General features: G+C 41.3%; 1 protein-coding gene across 1 annotated transcript; it reads left to right on the top strand.

The window, feature by feature from the left end:
- Positions 1-4466: 4466 nt before the first annotated feature.
- On the top strand, positions 4467-11384 carry LOC126761197 (uncharacterized). Its single transcript, XM_050477176.1, has 8 exons — positions 4467-4563; positions 6966-7080; positions 7155-7327; positions 7423-8163; positions 8224-8457; positions 8515-8959; positions 9018-10370; positions 10475-11384. Exons 2-8 carry the CDS (start codon positions 7041-7043, stop codon positions 11278-11280), a joined length of 3792 nt encoding a protein of 1263 aa, XP_050333133.1. The 5' UTR covers positions 4467-4563; positions 6966-7040; the 3' UTR covers positions 11281-11384.
- Positions 11385-15475: the final 4091 nt, after the last annotated feature.

Below are 15475 nucleotides of genomic sequence, written 5' to 3'. Positions count from 1 at the left end.
CGGTCCGCGTTGCTGCGAACGGCACCGAATAGACTCTCCACGTTCTTCAGGTACACTCGCAGCTAAAAAATGCCAAATAATACTGAATAAAAATAGCTCGACTCAAGCGTGATCTGTCAAAAAGAGGCCATTGAAAAAAGTATATCTACTTGAATCACCCGTTATTTCTCAATCAACTATAAAATGGGTACGTTTTCTAAATTGATCAAAAACAGGTTTTTTGAGTATTAATTTATTAAGTATTAATTGCTATAAATTTAAACAAAATAAACTCGTTTAAATAAGTTTTTTTTTTTGCAGCGCTTTGCTTTTCACTCGCATCTCCCTCCGTCATGTCGAATGGCTTAACTAGTTTCCAGCATTGTTGTGCGCCCAAACCAAAGAAGCTTAAGAGCATAGAGAAGTTGTTCGAGATAACAGGCACTCTAAAGATATTAACTGAACTTGTAGATCATATCATTCACGCATATTTGTATGGGAAAGCGCTGTGCTAACTTACTTTTGCCCAACAGCAACGACGAATTGATGATCCGTTCACACGGCAGTCGGGCCTATGAAATCGGAACGGACCCGGCTTTTTATGCGACCAAGAAATTTCATCTCCACAGAATTTTGTCGCTACAACAACAACAACAAGTTGACGATTCGAAGCAGTTTTGGGAGAAATTCAAACGAAAAAATCCCAAGTTTTTGCGTCGATGCATGAAACATGGCTCCATCAATTCACACCGAAGTCCACACGACAGTCATCCGAGTGCAGTGCACAAGATGATCTCGCGTCCAAGCGTAGAATACGCAACAGTCGGCTGGCGAAGTTATAGCGTCTGTATTTTGGGATGCGCATGGAATAACTTTTATTGACTAACCTGCAAAGGAACGACGAACAACAACGACTATAACATAGCGTTATTGGATCGTTTAAAAGACGAAATTCGTGGGAACCAGATTTTTTTTCTAATTTCCCAAAGCTTACCAACCATTTCTAGGTGGCGCTGATAGAGCATAAATATTGTTACAGTTGTTGTTTATCATACATCTCGTTATTGTGTTGATGTGAGAGTGTAAATATGTATTTCCACATATTCAATATCGACACAGCAAACATCACATCGTGCATTACAGTTAGTGCGAAACTCCACTTGGCCGAATGGCTGTAGTTGCGCAAACATAACTTATGCTCTGCTTTTCTATTACTGCGGCAACAACTACAACAACAACACCGTGCCGAAGTCGTTGCCAAAGTCATGCCACAGCGGAGTATTGCCTTGTTCTTGCAATCTTGGCAACTCTGTTGTTTCTTCTAGCGCATGCCGCACACTTTCCGCTATTTGTTCGCTGCGCGCCACAACAGGAGCATAAACAACCTTGCCATCAACAGCAAGCATTTTATGCTTTTACCGTTAAGGGCATTTGCCACGCCATACTTCTTTCGGCGGCAGGCGACAAACGGCGTAAAAACCTCACTGTGTAAGTGTGCATGTAAGGCAGGCAACTAAGCAGCCATACGTTCAGCTAGCCAACTTTGCTTTTATTATTATTGCATTACCTCACATTACTTCGCATTTTCAGTTGCGGCTGCCACATACTTCCATATACAATACAATTATTTAACGGTACAAAAATACTCCCATTCCACATGCAACATCACTTCAAATGTTGCTTTCCTCCTTTTTATGGTTTTTGGTCTTATTTTTTCGTTATTTGTATTTTTGTTGTTGCTGTACCGCCTTTTATGCGCTGCACTAGTTTCAATTACCCTTCGGTTGTTATTGTTGTTATAGTTGTTTGGCTAATATTTCGCCACGTTTGGCAAGTTGTGTACGTTTCGTTGGTCAACATGGCGCGTTTCAATTGAATTTCGAGTTCCACCAGCAAGCTTTTGTGTGCCACGAGTGTTTGGTTTGACGATATTATTGTTGTTGTATGTTGTTGCTGTGGTAAAGCTAGAATGATGGTTATGGCAACTCGTTAGTAGCGCAAATGAGCTTAAGGCTTCTTTAACTCGCAACAACAAGCGAAGTTCTCAAGTAACCGCGCATACTGCCATGAAGGCGGTCAACTTTCCGGTTAAATAACAAAAATAGTTCATGAAAGTGGTATTTAAAATAAAGTTTAGTAATAAAGGATCGCTTGCGATGCATTCGCCACAATTCGAAAAATAATCAAAATCTTTGTGAAAAGCATGAAACACACGTACTCCTAGTGGGCCAATTGAAAAGGCCCGGCCTACCATAGTAAAACACATTTTTTGGCGAAACTCACTTTTTTGTATTCAACATAGTTCCCTTGAAGGGTAATAGACTGATAATAGCGATCCTCCAACTTTGTGACAACATTTTTGTAATACAATTTGTCATTTGTTCCTAAAAGGCCCCAGTTTCGGCGTTCACCTCTTCATTCGACGAAAATTTCTTGCCAACGAGCATGCCCTTGAGATCTGAGTACAAGAAATAGTCGCTGGGACCTGATCTGGAGAGTACGGTGGATACGGAAGCAATTCGAAACTCAACTCATTGATTTTTGAAATCATTTTCATGCGACCATTTTTCCGCGATTGTGTCCTTCAAATTGTCCAATAACACTATGTCCTTCCCTATCCATGGTAGTCAATAAAAATAGTTCCATCGCGTTTTTCTTCTTCGTTATTGGCGTAGAAACCTCTTACGCCGTTTTAGCCGAATTTACAACCGCGCACCAGTCGTTCTTCCTTTTCGCTGGATTTTCGCCAATTGGAGACTCCAAGTTTAGCCGAGTCCTTCTCCACCTGATCTTTCCAACGGAGTGGAGTTCTTCATCTACTTCCCACGGCGGCTTCGAACACTCTCTGAGCCGGAGTGTTTTCGTCCATACGGACGACATGCTGATCTATGACATCATCATCTCATACAGCTCATCGCTCCATCGAATAGGATACTCGCCCTTGCCAATGCGCAATGGCAAACTTAATATACCACATTGAGGGTATACAAATTTTAAATAATACACAACAATTCTGAGGTTCCTTGCTCCTGATATATCATCTGCGATGTAGGCTTTAATTTTTTGGAAGAAATTGTAAAACAAAAACACAACACATTCAGAGTTGCAAATCGCCTATAAAGGTATTTATAAAACTGCAGTCATTTCATTTCAGAAGTTGAGAGACTCCAGCGAAAGGCACTGCACCGCTCCGCCGCAAAATTATACAGCATTTAGAGCCATATTGAAAACAAAACTAAAACCAAATCCGCATAGGCGTTCACGAACCCTACACTTTTACTATTTCCGGCTTCCTAGCTTGAGGCCAACAACATTGCCAATTTCTTCGGTGCAGCAACTTTATTTGCATAAAATTTCAAATATAACAACGGAAAACGATGTAAAAACTGCAGTACAAACGAGCCGCAGCGGTAGTCTGCCGTATTGCGCACCCCTTGCCGTGCGTGAACTGCAACATTCTGTTGCAAAACGCCGCATTGGCCGACTTTCGTATTGATGTGCGGGCTGAAAGCATAAAAAGCAATCAGACAATCAACATACACCAAATATACGATGCTTACGAGTGTGTATGAGTGTTTGTGCGCATTTGCAGAGTGCATTTGCGGGCTCCCTAGGGAGCATAAGTCGAATTGCCAGAAACACAGGTCTAAGCGTTATGCTTTGCTAGCACGCCACGACTGCTCTGCCGGACTGTTTTTAAGTAAAGTTACTCAGAGACCACATAGCAGACTATGCATGTGCTTTGCCTATAATTGATTATCAAGTTTCACATACTTTTACCATACCTACGCTGCCTTTGCATTTTTACCATATTTACGACTGCCTCTTATTGCTCGCCCTCTAAAAATTCAGAATTTGTGCATTTTTAGCGTAGATTTCGCTTTTTTGGCTGCTCTTGCTTGTGCTTCTTCCGCAAATTGGCTTACTGTGCTTACTTTTGAATTATTTTTATGCTTTTCGCTTTGCGTTTGTGCGCTCCCATCGCTCTTTGTCGCACTAGCTGTAGCTGCTTGTGCTTTTGCATTGTATGTATATGTATGTATGTATGTATGTATGCATGTATGTATGTATGTATGTATATTGTGTATTATGGTAATGTTCCAAGAAATGCATAAATTCCATGTTTTTATTGCATTTTTAGTGCTCGCTTTCCGTCGTTCAACTGCTCACTTCATGGTGACTTCCCTCGTCGTTGGAGAGCGGAAACGCGACCAGACAAATGCTCGTTATCCGCCCTACGATCGTACACTGCAAGCACTCGTTTACACATATACACAAACAAACACAGAATAATACAAATTCTTTATAATTTGGTAGTTTCGTTTATCTTTTAGTAAAGCTTTAAGAATTACATTTTCTATTACTGGTTTAATTGAGTAGTCTACTTTTATTGTTATTTACATTTGCTATATGAGATTTTGGTAGTTGTACCATGTACATACATATATCTATATGTATATGTATATATTCATAAAACAAATTCCGTCAAATGTCAGAAAATTTTGGCTTTACAGAGTACCGGCCGATACTAGCATAGGCTCTATTTTCCTTCGAGCAACATTTTTGGTCCGAGATAAGGCACAAGTAAGTCTATATAATTGTTTAACTCTTTTGGACAATTTTATGTTTGTGTTATTTAAATAAACAACAAAATTAAAACAGCGGTCGAATGGAGTGGGTGTTCCAAAAAAACCGATGCTTACTGATTAACATAACACCAACTCTTGTACTCGTAGTAATCTACAACAAACAAATTGAAAAAATTCTTTATTAGTAAAGATGTTGTTATCGAATTGACCTTTATCAAAGAGAGAAAACTTCACAAAAATCGACTTGATACAAAATTTAGTCCCTTTTGGACTTTTTAAATTTTTTTAAATACGTAATATTCAAAATTTTAAAACTCCAAAGCAGGCGCGATAGAGAGATGTAGAACAAAAAGAGAAAATTAAGGTATGCGCTTACAAAGGTTACTTCTTCAATGATCAAACTTAAAATTTGGCAGCAAAACCTTGGTTAAATGAGCACCGAAGACGATGAACGCAGTAAACGCCCAAAGAGATTGTTACCGACGAAAACAGCAAAAAAAATTAACAAAATAATTTAGGATGACAGTAAAGTGAAGTTGTTCCAGAGCGGCTGAAGCTCTAAAGAAATCAAAGCAACGCATTGGGTATATTGTGAATGAAAATTTGGGTATGCGAAAGCTTTGTGCAAAGTGGATGTCGTGCAAGCTCACTTTTGACCAAAAACAACGACGAGTTAATGATTCGGAGCAGTGTGTGGTGATGTTCAAGTGTAACAAACCCGAGTTTATGCATTGATATCTGACAATGTATGAAATATGGATCCATCATATCATACCGTAGTCCAAACGACAGTCATCCGAGTGGACTGCATAAGATGAACTCGCTTCAAAGCGTGGAAAAACTCAGCTCTCGGTTGGTAAGTTTATGATGTCTGTATTTTGGGATGCGCATGGAATAATGTTTGTTGACTATCCTGTTATGGGAAGGGCCATCAGCAGCGACTATTATATAACATTATTGGACGGTTTGAAGGTCGAAATTGCCGAAAAATGGCCGCATTTAAAGAAAAGAAAAGTGTTCTTTCACCAGGACAATGCAACCCGTCACAAGTCAGACGATGGCAGAAATTCATGAGTTGAACTTCGAATTGCTTCCGCATCTACCGTATTCTCCAGATCAGGCCAACAGCGATAATTTCCTGTTCTCAGATCACACAAGAATGCTCGGTGTGAAGACATTTTCGTCGCATGAAGACGTGATCACCGAAAGTGAGGCATATTTTGAAACAAATGGTAAATCGTACTACAAAAATATTATCAAAAAGTTGGAGGATCGCTATTATCAGTATATCAGCATTGAAGTGAACAATGTTGAATAAAACAAACCGAGTTTTGCCAAAAAAATGTGTTTTACTATGGAAGTCGGGAACATTTCAATGGACCTGTCGCAAATATGTACAAAAAAATCCATGCAAGCGCTTGGATCATTCAGTTTGTATGATGGTTACCCGCTTCAGTGACCCAATTTGAACTATTTCTTCGCAGTTGCACCATTGCTTTAGGCAATAACCCGTGCCAAATTTCTTGAAGATATTTCGTTAAATTAAAAAGTTTTGAATAGAAGAACTTTATTACCATGATTCAGTTTGTATGGCAGCTATATGCTATAGTGTTTCGATATCGGCCGTTCCGATATATGAGCAGCTTCTTGGTGAGAAAAGAACGGGTGCAAAATTACTGATCGATATCTCAGAAACTGAGCTGAGACTAGTTCGTATATATATAGACGGACAGGTAAGTGGACATTGCTTAACCGACTGAGCTCGTCACGCTGATCATTTATACATATTCATATATAATTTATAGGATCTTAATATAGTGCTTAAAACGGTTCTACTTCAATTCCAACCGTTAAATTTAGCAGCAAAAACTTTTTTAAATGAAAATATCGTCCTTAAAAATCAAAAAATATACTCTGTTTAAGTATTTCCTACTATTTTTAATGTGGTCTTAAAGTTTACTTTTATCGAAAAAGTATTTGGAGAAATCAAATACTAAAAATGCACAGAATTCAGTGAGCTCAAATCGGAGCTAACGCACAGCTTGTGGCAATACAAGTTTGACAAAAGCATTTTTCAACTACATGAACGCACAGTTGAACTGACGATTTATTTCAAGAGAACAAGTTTCTTATGTTTGTTGTACTGACTCAAAACAAGACGCTAGATTTTACGGTAATTACTATTGCATTACTAGCAATAAACACCGTCTCTATTTTGGGTAGTAAACAAAAAGCTCGCGCCGATCGTATTGTGGCTGATAGCGATATATACGCGAGAGCGCCTGCTAGTCGCTCACCTAACGGCGAACAGTGCAGTTTGTCTCAACTAGTAGCGCTGCTTGAAAAAAGCTAACCACACAAAAAATTAAAAAAAAACTTAATTCTCCACTGCTTCAGCTTTCATCGCCTACTTCGCTTTGTGTGGAAATATTTTGACGCTAAACTGATTTGTTATTCGAATCCGGCTCTCAAATGACTACCAGTTTCGTTATCAATGGGACGCCTTATGATGGTAAGTTAGCGCAATGGCTTGTCTCTAGTTGGCTGCATTAAGCGGAGCTTTCGATTCTGTTTGGGCCGTTACAGTTGATTTGAGCAGCTTGCCGGTCGACATAACGCTGAACACCTTCCTGCGCGAGCATGCCCAGCTGACAGGAACGAAATTCATGTGCCTGGAGGGCGGCTGTGGCGTTTGTATCTGCGTCGTTAGAGGCAAGCATCCGGCGAGCGGCGAAACACGCACTTGGGCCGTCAACTCGGTAAGTGGATTCTGAGTGCACATTTGTACTTAGGTATATAAACACATATGTATGTATGTACTTTGCTGAATGCATTTGCCTACACTCGTTTGCAGTGCTTGACTCTGCTGAATACCTGTACGGATTGGCAAATCACCACCATCGAGGGCATTGGCAACAAACGCGATGGCTATCACCCGATTCAAAAGCGCTTGGCCAAACTGAATGGCTCTCAGTGTGGCTTTTGCTCGCCGGCCATGGTAATGAATATGTATGGATTGCTTGAATCTAAGGGCGGTAAGGTCATTTTGGAGGAGGTGGAGAACTCGTTTGGTGGCAACATTTGCCGCTGCACCGGTTATCGACCGATATTGGATGCCATGAAATCATTTGCCATCGATAGCAATACTAGGGTAGAGGGCGGCTGCTGCGACGACATTGAAGATTTCGAATTTGTCATTTGCCCAATGGCGGGTAGGCAGTGTGTGAGCAAGTGTGGCAAACCCCTAACTATGCTGGCTTATGAAAATGGCACTTATTGGTATTGGCCACATACACTTGCCGATGTTTTCCACGCGCTAGGTCAAGTGGGCAACGATCAGTACATGTTGGTGGGAGGAAATACCGCACATGGCGTCTACAGACGATCCCCGGACATCAAGCATTTCATCGACTTGCATGCGGTGCCGGAGTTAAAGCGACATTCCATTGTCGGCGAAAAACTTACACTAGGTGGCAATTTGAGTCTCAACGAAGCAATTGAGATTTTCCAAAAGATTTCACAACGTCCCGGTTTCGAGTATTGCCAGCAATTGTGGCAGCATTTCGACATGATCGCTCATGTACCTGTGCGGAATGTGAGTGCCTAATTAGGCTTCGAAATACTAAACTCGTATTAACCGAGCACTATTTTACAGACAGGAACACTTGCCGGCAATATCAGTATTAAAAAGGCTCATCCGGAGTTCCCCTCAGACGTTTTCCTTACCTTCGAGGCACTCAATGCTCAGATTGTTATACAGGAGCTTTCAGCGCAGCCGAAGACCATATCCATACTGGACTATCTGAAATTGCCGTTTAATAAGGCGGTCATTCTTGCATTTGAGCTGAGAGCATATCTAAAGGGCCGATTCATTTACCACACTTACAAAGTAATTTAGTGCCTTAATTGAGTACTCATTATTCTACTTAATACGTATTAATTTCAGATCACACCGCGTGCACAAAATGCACACGCATTTGTAAATGCCGCATTTTTGCTCGATATGGACGTGACTTCTTGGGGCATAGTCAACGCCGCGCGCATTTGTTTCGGTAACATCAGTCCGGATTTCGTGCACGCCACTGCCACCGAAGCATACTTGGTAGGACAAAACTTATTTGATAAGGAGGTTATGGCCAAGATATTTGTGAGTTTAAATAACGAAGTGCAGCCTGATGATGTATTACCGGAGCCTTCACCGACCTACAGAAGAGCATTGGCATGTGGACTCTTTTACAAAACAATACTAAAGCTTGCGCCAGCGGAGAAGGTGAGACCTGAGTACAGAAGTGGAGCGGACATATTAAGGCGACCGCTTTCATCCGGCACACAAACCTTCGAGACAATAGAGAAAAATTATCCGATCACACAGCCGGTGCAGAAACTTGATGGTATAGAAAATTACTTACACTTGATTTTATTCGTCAAAATAACAATTATTTTATTTAGCCTTGATTCAGTGTTCTGGAGAAGCCTTTTATATGGATGACACACTCACAAATTCACACGCCGTCTACTGTGCATTCGCTAATGCCACCAGAGTGGGTGCTCACATTGAACAGATCGACGCATCGGAAGCCTTGGATATGTCGGGCGTCATCGCCTTTTACACCGCTAAGGATATACCCGGCAACAATAGTTTTTGTGATGCGGCATTTCAATATGAACCCGAAGAAATATTCTGCAGTGATGTAGTTAAATATTATGATCAGCCATTAGGCGTTGTTGTCGCCCAGACTAGTGACATAGCCAAACTTGCGGCCACAAAGGTTAAGGTCATTTATAGCAATCGTCCAAACACAACAATTTTTCCTACTATGACACACGTTTTTGAGGCAGACGCCAAGGAGCGGATCAAAGCAAGGACGGCTTCTCACTTGAATGACATACAACTCTCAGATCAGCCAGATATATCAGCGAGAGGTATTTTCGAAATGGGTGGGCAATATCATTTTACAATGGAGCCTCAAACCACCGTAGCTGTCCCATTTGAGGATGGGTTGCAAATTTGGAGCGCCACGCAATGGATGGACCAAACACAATGTGTCATTGCAAAAATGTTGGCGATTTCAGCTAATGCTGTGCAATTGAAGGTGCGCCGGCTCGGTGGTGCGTATGGCGCTAAAATCTCACGTGGTAACCAGGTCGCTTGTGCGGCCTCTCTAGCCGCGTACAAACTCAACCGACCGGCACGTTTCGTACAGTCCATTGAGTCGATGATGAATTCAAATGGCAAGCGTTGGGGTTGCCGCTCCGACTACGAGTTCCACATTAAAAATAATGGTAAGATTGTAGGCTTCACGAATACATATTACGAGGATGCAGGATGTACAACAAATGAGAATCCTATTGAGGATCTTACACCTTTAACAGCGAGAAATTGTTATGACCTCAACGACTCAAATTCGAGAGTGTCCGGACAGGCAGTCATCACCGATGCACCCAGTTCAGCCTGGTGTCGGGCACCAGGCTCAACAGAGGGAATAGCAATGATAGAAAATATGTTGGAGCACATGGCATTCGAGGCGAACTTAGATCCTGCGGACGTCCGACGGGTCAACTTAAAGCCGGGGAATAAAATGGTGGAACTATTACCGCGGTTTTTACAATCGACAGAGTACCAACAACGCCGAAAAGAAATCGCTGCATTCAATGATAGTAATCGTTGGGTTAAACGTGGACTTGGTCTAGCGATAATGGAGTATCCTGTCGATTTAGTTGGACAGTACGCTGCAACTGTAGCCATATATCATGTGGACGGAACGGTGGTCATAGCACACGGCGGTATCGAGATGGGACAAGGTGATTGAACACACACACACACATACACAGTTATATATACATATATATATATATACATATTTATTTAACCTAAACATAACGAATAACATTGCAATATTCTTTAGGTATGAACACGAAAATAGCGCAAGTTGCTGCGCACACACTTGGCATACCGTTATCATTTGTAAAGCTCGAATACAGCGACACAATCAATGGCGCAAACTCAATCGTGACTGGTGGTTCATTGGGCAGTGAGAGCGTTTGTTACGCCGTACGCAAAGCTTGCGATACACTAAATGAGCGCTTGAAACCGGTAAGAGATGCACTCGGCAAAAACGCTAGTTGGCAAAAAGTAGTGACCGAAGCCTATGCTAGAACCATAAACATGATTGCCAGCGAACATTATAAGCAAGGCGATATGAAGAACTACTTCGTTTACGGTCTAGGATTAACTGAAATTAAGTTAGACATTTTAACCGGCAATCATTTAATTAAACGTGTGGACCTATTGGAAGATGCTGGTGAAAGTCTAAGCCCTTATATAGATGTTGGACAAGTTGAGGGCGCATTTGTCATGCTACTTGGTTACTGGTTAACGGAGCACTTGGTGTACGAACGTGAAACTGGACGACTAGTAACTAATCGTACCTGGACATACAAACCGCCCGGTGCAAAGGACATACCCATTGACTTCCGCATCGAACTGCTACAGAAGAATCCCAACCCTGCCGGTTTTATGCGTTCCAAAACTACTGGCGAGCCTCCAGCCTGTCTAGCCGTGAGCTCTATATTTGCCATACAACACGCTCTGCAATCAGCTCGACAAGACGCTGGTATTCAGCATGAGTGGGTACGCCTAGGAGCGCCAACAACGCCAGAGACAATCGTCTTGAATTCCGGCACTGACACGAGAACGTTTTCGTTGGAATAGTTTTTATAATCGAAATTTATCTTAATATTTCTGCACATACATATATCCCAAATAAATGCAACAATCTAAAATATATGACACTAATAGAGCCGCGTGTCATAGTCCTTATTCTTCTTCTTTACTGGCCTAGACACCGCCTGAAGGGTTGAGTCGAGATTGCCTCAATTATCAATTTAATGGGCTGCTTGAATTCAGTCAAATTTTTAGGTTTTCTTTTGTTCACCTCTGGCTTGATATGACCCGACAAACAAAAGTCGAGGGCAGTGAGCTCTGGTGACCCTGGGGCCAGCGGAAAATGTAGTTTCTTAATATTAATTTGATTTCAAATATTCGTTCAAGCTTCACAATAAGCCGTCTAGCTATGTATGTACGTGTGCAGTTGCTTCATCTTGCTGGAACCAAACGCTATTGTAAGAGATACGTCTTCGACGCAGTTCTTAATAAAAAAAAGCTCTGCAACCACTTTAAATCACGTTGCTTATTGACAGTTACTGTTACATCATTTTCTTCAAAGAAATATGGCCCGACAATGCACCTGGATGAAACTGCGCACTGACTCAGTTCCATCGAGTGAATTATTTCTGGATTGGACTCACTCCATATATGACAGTTTTGCTTGTTAACATTAAATCAAAATGGGCCTCATCAGATGCCTAATTTGTGATCATTATATTTATCAAGTTATTGCCTTCTTCGGGCATTTCAATCATTTTTGGTCAAAATTCCAGGCGAAAAGCAAATCTAAAGGCTTTAACCGGCTTTTTATTTGAACTTTGTACGAAAACAGGTTTAAGTCATCATAAATTATCCATTGTAATTACCGTCTGCTAACTTCAAGTTGCGAGTCGAAACTCTTGAATGTGGCGATCCAACAGCAGCGATTGCTTCTTGAACACGAACAAACGGATCTCTATGGTATGGCCTTCTTATGATACTTCCAGCTTCGGCAAACATGTTTATCAACCTCATAATGGTCCAACCACTCGGGGATGCTGCCAAAATCTGCTCTGAATTCCCTTTGAACGGAAATGACGGGTCACAAAGCATGCTACCGCTGCACTATCAAATACCACTTTTCGGTATTCCAAACATTCACTTGAAAAAAATCTTAATAATAACCTGCCAAAAAAAAAAAGTAAGTTGTGTTGTAATGTGATTCAATTATCTTTGAGCAAAATTCTTGCGCCACCCTGTACGAATACAGTCTGAATTGTTGAGTCAAGTCTGCGTGTCAATTGGCAATTACGGAAGTGTGTCTTGCAAAACAACTCGTTACCATTAATTAGTGGTACCACGTAAAACTTATTTAGTTTTACTTACGAGCATTTTGACACCTTAAACATGTACGTTCGTAAAACCGTAGTCGGTCGGTATAATTATAAATAGATTCCAGCGTCCCAAAAAAAGTAAGAAACTAAAACAGAAATATAGAAATTTAATTAGTTTAGGAAAGAGTAATTCTTAGGGGAAGCAGTATGTAAACGCAGCAAACCATTCCAACAAAGTCGATGAAAGATGTTTCAAAAAATCTATTCATTTGCTTAATTGTGTTGGTTTTCTTCCCCTAGTTCAGAAGGAGACGACTCATTACATAAGTTATTGATTCCAAAACAATTAAGCAGCATTTCAACACACTAGTATTTTGATGGATTGTAGTATTCGGTTCATATGGATATCTTCTATTTTTAGATTGCTACCTTTAACCTTGTAGACATCCTCGTCATTTCGACATCCTTAGTCTTATTCGCGTAGTTGAGTTACTAAACGAATCTTCACTATGTACAGAATCCACATTTGTAACCCGTGCTTTTTGTTTACACTGCAGTTATTAACTGACCAGCGCCCGACCGAGTCGTATGAGTCTATCGCTGGGCTCAATACTTCTACGCCTCTCAAAAATGCAAGGTATTATTCAATATATATTCAATATATTCATTATATAGACAAAAACTACAAAATTAATAATGACAGTGTTTAACCTTTTTAGTTCCAATCTAATGCAGCTGGTACTCGTTCCCTCAACATGCTTCGTGCAGCACTAAAGGGGGTTATAAACCGCATCATAATGCCGCGAAAGCATAAGTTGGAGCGCTGTGGTAGCGGTGAATGCAGAAAAGTTTTCCCATTATTATGTACAGCAAACTTTATGTTGCACAACAACGCGCGCTACTGCTAACAGAAGCGCACACCGACCCGCGAGCGGAGCACGGAACTCCGTAAGAGTTTAGTGGCGCGCACCTTGCGCAATATGTTTTCGCTTTGCTCTTTTCAGTGATTTTCTGAGCAATTTTCTTTTACTGCGTATATGTTCATACATATATATCTTATATATATACATATGTATCTATATATTCATTTATGTATATATATATTTACATATGTATGTATGCTCCTTCGTCACTTCGACACTTTACTTCTGTTCGGAAAATTGCGGTGTTTTTAAACTACATAGCATTGCGTAATTCGCGGAGAAAGATAAACACTAACAACATTAACCGTTGCAGCCACTGTTGCAACAAAGATTGGCTGCTTTGGATATGCAACTAGCTCCCGCTGTTTAAAAATCATACTAGGGCTGTTACAAAAATCCTAAAAAAAGTCAGCCATTTAGGCAAATGGGCAAACCCACTTTTACTGCGCTCCGGATCCCTTAAGAACTGGTACTTGTATTAATTATGAGCACGCGGTGAGTGTATGCGACACTTATTAGCGCTTTCGGACCATATCAACAGTTGCTCATAGGATACTAGAACTTGCACCAATCTGTCTGCTAACAATCTGCATAAACATCAACATCAACTGTTAAATAGTTTTTGGGTCACGGGGTTTACTAACGGCCTACTTAGGGTGAGTGGTGCTTCCAAAGCATTTGCATAAACATAAAGCTTTTCGTTTCACTGACATTGCTCTGCATTTCGCTTTTCTTTCACCATATTTAGTACGCACCGTCATGTCGTCATGTCTAACTGAGAACCTACATGCTGCCTACCCAACTCAACTACATGAACGCTTCAGCATTGCTCTACGGAGTCGCGGACCTACAAACACTTTCCTTGGCAATCTGCCAGGTGCGTAGTGCCCGCTTGCCTTTACTTTCGATCGCAGCGTAACTGTGTTTCTTTAAATTATTACCGCTATGCAGGAATGGCATAAAAAAAACGCCAATAACTGGTAGAAACGAAAATCGTTGCATATGCCACTTAACTTAAAATGCTCGGATGCGCAGAGAAAATCAGGAAGACGAAAAAGGGAAGTTGGAAGCCAGAAAGTGACGTAAATGCGTTTAAACAGGTAAATTGCTTTAGTTGTACGCTGTCAACGAGGCCACCTGCAATCATCGCTGGCGTCCTAACGCCCGCCTTGCTTCCACCAGCGCCAGGCATTGCGCTCTTAGTCGCTCCCTTTTCAACGCTTTGCGCCTTATAACTATTTTTACTGTTACGCGTAGCTGCTTGGTTGCCGTTCGTTCGTACGCATCGTTGTCTTTTCACTTTTATGGCTGTGTTCCCCCAGTTTATATTTCCGTTATGTTTAAAGTTGTTACGCTTTTTCACGCCTTTGATGTCGTAAGCTCCCGCACAACGTTAGTGGTGGTTGGTGTTTGGTGATGGTGTATGCTCTGCTAGCTTGTGATTTCACTTTATTTAATTTAATATTATAAAATTGGCAAGGTGCAAACGTTACCTGGACTCATCACCACTCCCAGGTCCTCCCCCAAAATTTCCTCAAACGTTTTCCACTGTTTCATTCCAAGCCACGCATACACCAGTTTGGTCCTTTGCGATATCAGATGTACTTCAATTGCTAAGTCCAAGAGGAGTAGTCATTCTTTAGGATACCTGCGCTTGACGTGAATTTTAACAGACTCTGCGGCTTCACTCGACCTCCTCCGGTGTATCATGCCATAGGGACCCCAGATGCTTGCAGCGCAGTCTTGCCAATGCGGGACAAGTACACAAGAGATGTTCTATTGTTTCCTTGGTACCCTGCTGTAGACATTTTTTGCAGTCTTCTCGTTTTGTCAGCCCCATCCTGCGGGCGTGTGTCGTCACCAGACAGTGACCAGTTAGTATCTCCATAACGTTCCTACAGTCTCTTCTATCGACTGGCAATAGGACCGTCTACAGTCTACAAGACTTTTGCAGTTTTGCACCCAGGTAGCTCGTTCCATCGGGTTTTGATTTTCTTTACCGTT

Source organism: Bactrocera neohumeralis, chromosome 2 (genome assembly GCF_024586455.1).
Source record: "Bactrocera neohumeralis isolate Rockhampton chromosome 2, APGP_CSIRO_Bneo_wtdbg2-racon-allhic-juicebox.fasta_v2, whole genome shotgun sequence".
NCBI classification, from domain to species: Eukaryota; Metazoa; Arthropoda; class Insecta; order Diptera; family Tephritidae; genus Bactrocera; species Bactrocera neohumeralis.
Note: the sequence above shows the minus strand (reverse complement) of the source record. Positions and strands in the feature narration are given on the sequence as shown.